This window comes from Cetorhinus maximus, unplaced genomic scaffold, assembly GCF_964194155.1.
Source record: "Cetorhinus maximus unplaced genomic scaffold, sCetMax3.hap1.1 HAP1_SCAFFOLD_1659, whole genome shotgun sequence".
NCBI lineage: Eukaryota > Metazoa > Chordata > Chondrichthyes > Lamniformes > Cetorhinidae > Cetorhinus > Cetorhinus maximus.
This window is the reverse complement of record NW_027597599.1, coordinates 65,498-73,479: the sequence shown is the minus strand read 5'-3', so window position 1 is coordinate 73,479 and position 7,982 is coordinate 65,498. Positions and strand designations below refer to the sequence as shown.

Sequence of the window (7,982 nt, the reverse complement as noted above, 5' to 3'; positions counted from 1 at the left end):
TGTAGTGACAGCATGTAGTCAGGAAGGCTAATGGAATGTTATCCTTTATTATGAGAGGAATTGAATATAAAAGTAAGGATGTTATGCTTCAGTTATACAGGGCATTGGTAAGACCGCACCTTAAATACTGTGTGCAGTTTTGGTCACCTTATTTAAGGAAGGATGGAAATGTGTTGGAGGCAGTTCAGAGTAAGTTTAGTAGATTGATACCTGGAATGAGCCAATTGTCTTACGAGGTTAGGTTGGACAGACTGGGCTTGTTTCCACTGTAGTTTAGAAGAGTGAGGAGTGACTTGATTGAAGTGTATAAGATCCTGAATGGTCTCGACAAGATGGACGTGGAAAGGATGTTTCCTCTTGTGGGTGAGTCTAGAATGAGGGGGCACTGTTTTAAAATTAGGGGTTGCAGTTTTAGGACAAAAATGAGGAGAATTTTTTTCTCTTGAGGGTTGTGCGACTTGGAACTCTCTGCCTCAGAAGATAGTGGAAGCAGTGCCACTGAATATTTTTAAGGCAGAGGTAGATTCTTGTTAGGCAAGGGAATCAAAGGTTCTTGGGGGTGGATGGGAATGTGGAACTTGAAACACAAACAGATCAGCCATGATCTTATTGAATGGTGGAGCAGGCACGAGGGGCTGAATGGCTTATTTTTGCTCCTATTTCGTATGTTCATATGCAGTGTCCTAGGCCCAACCATCATCAGCTGCTTCATCAGTAACCTCCCCTCCGTCATAAGGTCAGATGTGGGGATGTTCACTGATTGCACAATGTTCAGCACCATTTGTGACTCCTCAGATAGTGAAGCAGTCCATGTCCAAATGCAGCAAGACAATGGTCGGACTTGGGCTGATGAGTAGCAAGTAACATTCACACCACACAAAAGACCACCTCCAACAAGAGAAAATCTAACCATCGCCCCATGACATTCAATAGCATTACCATCACTGAATCCCCCACTAACAACATCCTGGGGGTTACCATTGGCCAGAAACTGAACTGGAGTAGTCATATAAATACAAGAGCAGGTTAGAGGCTAGGAATCCTGCAGCGAGTAACTCGCCTCCTGACTCCCCAAAGCCTGTCCACCATATGCAAGGCACAAGTCAGGAATGTGGTGAAATACTCTCCACTTGTCTGGATAGCGCGGCTCCCACAACACTCGAGAAACTCGACACTATCAAGAACAAGGCAGCCCGCTTGATTGGCACCTCATCCACCAGCTTAAACATTCACTCCCTCCACCACCGACGCACAGTAGCAGCAGTGTGGACTATGTATTTTGACAGCACCTTCTAAACCTGTGACCATTACCACCTAGAAGAACAAGGGCAGCAGATGGACGGGAACACCACCAGCTGCAAGTTCCCCTCCAAGCCACACACACAATCACAGAATTTTAACGGCACAGGAGGAGGCCATTTGGCCCATCGTGCCTGCACCGGCTCTCCAAATGAGTATTATGACCTCGTGCCACCTTGACTTGGAACTATATTGCTGTTCCTTCACTCTGACTGGGTCAAACTCCTGGAACTCTCTCCCTAACAGCACTTTGAGTACCTACACCATATGGACTGCAGCGGTTCAAGAAGGTGACTCCCTGTGATGGTGGATAACACATGCTGGCTTTGCCAGCAACATCCAGACCCCATTGAAGAAACACGTATCTGAGATATGTGTTCCTCATCCCACCTTCCAAATTTTTAGCTTGTAGCTATGTTTGCGCCTATTCTCTTTCCATCAAAATTATGTTTTGTTTTGGATTTATTTAATTAACACTGACCATGGTGCCCTGGGTGCTAGATCAGCCACAAGGCCAGCTGTTGTTCTGTTATTCTGGGGTGCAGAACATTGATCTGTGATACTGTTGTAGGCATACTATTGTGGACCCCATCATGGTTATTGGTTGATGTTGAGTGATGTGTTATTTTTTTCCACAGTTGGGCCTAATAAGCAGGAAGCTGGTGAGAGCAGCAGTGAATCGGTGAATCATGAAGTGAGAAGCTTACTTGGAACAGCAGCCAAACTATCAGCAGAGGTCAGACCCTAGTGCCATGTCTGGATTGGGTTGTTTGGGATTCACACTTTGTTTTGCTTAGTGAGAATCTACTTCTATTTATATTATTGGAAAGTGATATTTATTGGACCACTTAATGCTTTTGCTTACTGATCATTTAGTTAGATACTCCTACCCAATCTTCCCTCTAAGCTGTGTGGCCACAACCTGAAAGTTCCTGCACAGCTTGTGCACAAGTCTGCCCTTTTAAATTAACCCACGTGTATAGCTACACAAAAGATACTTAAAAGACCTGCGTGTTATATCCCAGAACACCAGGCAGTGAAGGATAGCAATGGAGCCCAATCATTATCAGCTTTTATTCATAGATATACACGTTGGAAACCTGCAGGGCTATGGGGATCGAGCAGGAGAATGGGACTGATTGGATTGCGCCATGTAGAGCTGGCATAGACTCGGTGGGCCAAATGGCGCCTCTGTGGCTAAAATGTATGACTGAAACCCTCAACAGCCACAGCTCTGCTTGTTTATAGGGGCACATGGGGTCTTAATGCTTTCTATCTGCATATAGTTAAACACACACACAATTAACAAATTTCCTTATCTCTCTTTAAATAAAAATTAGAGTTTATGTGTGCAACCAAAATTTCAAAATAGATTAAATCAAAAACATCCATGTTCTGTACAAACAATGACATTGCAAGACACCCCTCTTCTAGTACATCCTCAATTTCTTCATATATGCATTTCTTTTTGTAAAATATCAAAACTAGTATCTAGTCTAGTTTGAGTGCCCAACCAATTCAACTGACCAATCAAACTTTGCATTTGCCCTGTTTCTCCTTTATGCAATGATCTAGTATGATTAACTGCAATGGGAATAAGACTCTTTAAATCGGATTGCTGATTTAAAGTTATTACTGACTTATTCTGCTTGATATCTAAACCAATATATTTAAATCACCCCACAAGCCTGACAAGTCAATGATTTGCATCCACCCATTTAATCTGAGATTTCTTTTCAAGCATTCTTTCAAGTCAGCAATGCCAAACCATAACCTTTGCTCACTCTCACTTTTCATAAAGTCTAGATTCACTCTTGAGTGATTAACTGGGAATGAAATCGTACCTTCAATTTACCAGAGCCCTCCGTCACCTGAGCGTTCACTCTGGGCATTTGGCCTGTGGATGTGATAGCGTGGTCCAGCCCTTGATTTACCGTGTTCTGTTCCTCACAATGCTCATCACCACACATGAGCAATTGAAATGCACGATTCCTTATTTATAGTTGTTTGGTAGTACAAAACTTGAATATTGCTGAAAGAAGACATTTTGTTCAAACTTTTTGTCTTGCACACATCAGGACAATCGCAAGAATACCAATGTCAGGGGAAGCAACAACTTTAGACTGGGCTATATGAGAAGAGAGTGTTGATTGGTTGGCAAGTGGTCTCTGATTGGAAGAGGCATTGCCATGGAGAATGCACTGGTTAATGGTGACTTGACAGTTAATTGCCAAGCATTGTTTGAAATTTAAACCAGGCAGCTTGACTCTGGTCATTCCTCAGGGAAATACCTTGACCAATCCGAGTCAAGCTGCCTGGTTTAAAATTTCAAACAATGCCTGGCAGTTAACTGTCAGTCACCATTAACATTCTCTATGGCAACTCCTCTGCCAATCAGAGTCCACTTGCCAACCAATCAGCACCCTCTCTTCATACAGTATGAAGTTGTTGCTTCTCCTGACATTGGTATTCTTGCGATTGTCCTGATGAGTGCAAGATGAAAAGCTTCGACAAAATGCCTTTTTTCAGCAATGCCTTAATTACTTCTATCAGTTGCTCAGAGTTTGAGATTTTGTAATTAATTCCAATTTGTCATGAGGGATGAACCATGTTTAATAAGTACAGCAAGCACTTAGCTTACTGACTTATTACCTTACCAGCGTCTTTCTATTTCTTATAATCCTTTCTTTTATAATATATGAAATCTCCTGAATTAAATTCCCTCAGATGGTCTTATAGGATGCCTCAGCACATTACAAATTTTCTCCAAGATCTCAGCTTTGATGAAAGCCCTTCCCTCTGCTTGTGAAAAGTTGAACAAATTGTAGTACCTCCTAAAGCAGGAGAACTATTACAAAGAATCTTCAAAACTCCAAGAGCCAATTTCAGTCTGTCTATTTATAGAAGCACAGGTGAATACCCAGTCAATTCCCACCAACTGAACACATTAAACACAATTTAACACCGCACACTTAAATTGCCTCTGCACTTTAAAAAATGTAGAGGTACTTTGCTGCTACTTAATATCATTTTGGAAATAAATAAATACATTTCTTGCAGATCATTGTACACTGGTTCTTTGCAAATCTGTATTCTTGCTATTGGGGTTTGCTGAAATATCTGTCTTATTGGAAGTTATGTTTTAAACTGTCTACTTTTGTGTAGTTTCACCCCCTCAATCAGAGTCTAGTCGAAGGTAGAATAACACTGCCCAGACCAGGTCTGATCTTCATTGATACCGAGTTGGTTGATCTCCGCTGGGTCTCTCCAGTGAGTGGGGCTGAGCTTCTGCCCTAGTGTGGTCTCTGCCAGGCTAGATGAGAATTGGATCAGCTGTCAGTCCCCAAATATTGCAAGTGGCTACCAACATTGCTCAGACTCTCACATGAAGAATGGCCAGGTGAGAAGTACCTGGGAGCAACCAGCGTGTTGGACGTGAGGAGATAGCAGAGGGAGCATACCTCAGCTCCAGGAAGGGCAAGATTAGAATGACTGAGGATTACCCAGCTAAATTAATGCATGCTGAGGTAACTTGATTTTTTTTTTTTCTCTAGGTTTGGATGAAGGAACCAAAACACCTCAGAAAAGAATGTTTATCATTGGTGAGGCAAAACATTCGGGAAAGCAAGAATTTGGAAGAGCGTGTCGCCAATGAGGGTCAGATTCCTCCAGATTCTCTGAGTGTAGTGTATAGGTCAGCAGCTAATGATGTCTGGGGACAGAATAACAATGAGGGCCTGGATCAGATGCATCATTTAATGCCAACGTCACCGTCAATGCATCCATCCAGCAAGAGGACCCTGTCCAATCCACCCCCTGTGAGCAATCAGGCAACGAAAGGTCAGTGAGCTTCATAGCACAGGAGCTTCCTTGTCAGAGACAAGGGGAGACCACCTCACCGTTAATAGAGAGACATCCCTGATCAGAGAGGGGGAGGGGGCTGCCCGCCTCTCTCCCCCCACCCCTCCCACCCCAACCACCCTCCCTGCCCGGTCAGGGAGGGGGTTGCCTGTTTTGTAATACTGTGATGTTATTGATTGTAATTGTAAACTAATAATCTTTTAATATTGAAACCCTTTGGCAGGTAAGCGTCCAAAGAAAGGGATGGCAACTGCAAAGCAGCGACTAGGAAAGATTCTGAAGCTGAACAGAAGTGGTCGTCTCTTCCTTTAGAATATTGGTGTTACAGACCAGCAGTGTACTGAAGTGGATCTTGGTCTGACTGCACATACGGCCACCCTTCGGATGGATTGTGCCTGATGAACAATTGCACAGATGAGCACTGCACTGTTAAAGCACAGACAAGCAATAATGGTGGAGCTGGACTTACAGAGAGAAAGGACTGAAATTATGAAAGTTTAACAAATGTTCAGGGTTTGCAGACATTTTTTTTTAGAGAGTAGTATTCTGACTTTACTGAACTTTCTGTTGTCATATAATTTATTTCTTACATGTTATTTGATGCATTTTAATTTGACAGCTTTGAATGATTTTTTAAAGATAACTATTTATTGAGGAATTTGTCTGATTAACTCCAACTAAATAACAAGTTAGATATAAAATGTTGAACCATATTTCCAGCTGACATATTCTTTTTAATTGCTTCAGCGAAGAGCTGCTTCAAAAACCAATGGGATGGGCTTTTATCTTACTACCCCTGAGATCCACACATTTCAAACTTTTTCCATTGAAACAGTTTGCTGATCACTTTGTTGTGGAAAACTGACTTAAAGGATTTGCTGATTTAAAAATCTCAAGCCAGAGATCTGCTCTATCTCCTGCTTTTGTCACTTCTCTGTGATCACTTTCTGCCTGTGTTGTGCCTTGTTGGATGAGGCACCGCCACATGGCATGGTTTGTGCTAAGTTTCTCCCACCCACCAATGTCAATCTGTCCCCTTTTCGATGAGGCCCTCAGAGTGTCCTTAAAACATTTCCTCTGACCTTCTTGAGATCCGGTGCCATATTTAAGTTGTGAAATGAGGATCTGCTTCGGAAGCCAGTTCTTTGGTGTGCAGATAACAGTATAGATGAGTGGAATTGAATATGGTTGCAATGCTGAAGGAATTGGTTTCAGTGAGACTGCTGGACTTTTTTACCCATCTTCTCACTTGACTTTGAATATCCTGCAGCGACAACACTAGTGGAAATTCTCCACCTCCAGGTACCACTGTGTGCGCAATTTTTGGGAGGCTGCACCACCTAGAAGGGTGGGTGAAGAAAGGACCAGTACTTATCTTCGGGAGAGAGGCAGACTCACAGGAAGGACACAGATGGGAGCAGATAAATAAAGCCCAAGGAGTGAGGCCTAGAGCTCCTTTGGGAGATGAGCAGGGGTGCTCTGATTTTGGGGGGAAGGAAAGTAAAGTGACATCACGGGAAAGTCATAAGGTGATTAGCTGGTGAGTATTGCTGCTTAGGGATTGAGTCTAAATAACTGGGAGTGTAAAAAATGTTAATATTAACTATTAGTAACAAATGAGTGAATCTTATATTTTATTCTTAAGGTTTATTACTGGTAAGGTGTACTAAGTGTTGGTAGGGTGTATCAGTATTAATAAGGTTTATTAATAGTAGTAAGTTTAATTCATATTGGTAAGGTTACTTACCAGTAGTAAGGCTTACCCACAGTATCAAGGTTAGTGAGTCAATCGGGAAGGCAGAGGAAACAAAGGTTTGAAAATAAAAATGAGTTTGGCAGTGCTGAAGGTTATATGCTTCAATGCAAGGCGTGTAGCAAATAGCGCAGACGAACTAAGGGTACAGATAAAAACATGGCAGTATGATGATATGGCTATTGCAGAAACATGGCTTAAAGAGGAACAGGAATGGCAGGTCAGCATTCCTGGTTAGAGCTTTCAGACAAGATTGAGGGAGATAAAAAGGGAGGGTGGGTGGCAACTTTGATCAATGAAGTTTACAGCTCTGAGGGGGAATGATATGTTAGAAGGATCATCAATTGAGGCCATATGGATTGACTTTAGGAACAAAAAGGGGACAGTGACACTGCTGGGAGTGTCCCATTGACCCCCAAACAGACAGAGGGAGATCGAAGAGTAAATATGTAGGCAAATCTCTGAGAAGTGCATAAACAATAGGGCAGTAATAGTAGGGGCTTTTAACTACCCAATATAACTGGGATAGTTTGAGTGTGAAAGGAATGGAAGGAACCGAATTCTTAAGGTGCATTCAGGAGAACTTTTTTGGCCAGTATGTAGTTAATCCAACAAGAGGGCGGTTCTGGACTTAGTTTTAAGAAATGAAGTTGGGCAGGTGGAAGGAGCATTTTGGTGGTAGTGATCAGAATTCAGTTAGTTTTAACATAATTATGGAAAAAGCACCAAGAACTTTAACTCCTGTTCCATCTAAATTGGGGTAAGGTCAATTTTACTAAGCTGAGAAGTGACCTAGTAAAAGTGGACTGGAAACAGCGACTTGAAGGTATATCAGTGTAAGAGCAGTGGGAGGCATTCAAAGGGGAGATTCAAGGGTTTCAGTAGACATATTCCCACAAAGAAAAAGGGTGGGATGGCCAAATCTAGAACCTCTGGCTGTCGAGGAGTTTCCAGGGTAAGATAAAGCAGAAAAGGAAAGCTCCTGTCAGACACCGAGAACTCAATACTACAGAAAACGGAGAGTATAGGGAGCAGAGAGGTGAAATTAAAAAGGATATTAGGAAAGCAA

The 7,982-nt window shown here is 42.4% G+C and overlaps 1 protein-coding gene across 1 annotated transcript; it reads left to right on the top strand.

Annotated features, from left to right (window-relative positions):
* Window positions 1-1,239: 1,239 nt before the first annotated feature.
* Window positions 1,240-5,873, top strand: LOC144676518 (lysine-specific demethylase 7A-like). The gene is made up of 3 exons (XM_078536915.1): window positions 1,240-2,035; window positions 4,854-5,139; window positions 5,384-5,873. The coding sequence occupies exons 1-3, from the start codon at window positions 1,907-1,909 to the stop codon at window positions 5,470-5,472; spliced, it is 504 nt and encodes a 167-aa protein (XP_078393041.1). The 5' UTR covers window positions 1,240-1,906; the 3' UTR covers window positions 5,473-5,873.
* Window positions 5,874-7,982: the final 2,109 nt, after the last annotated feature.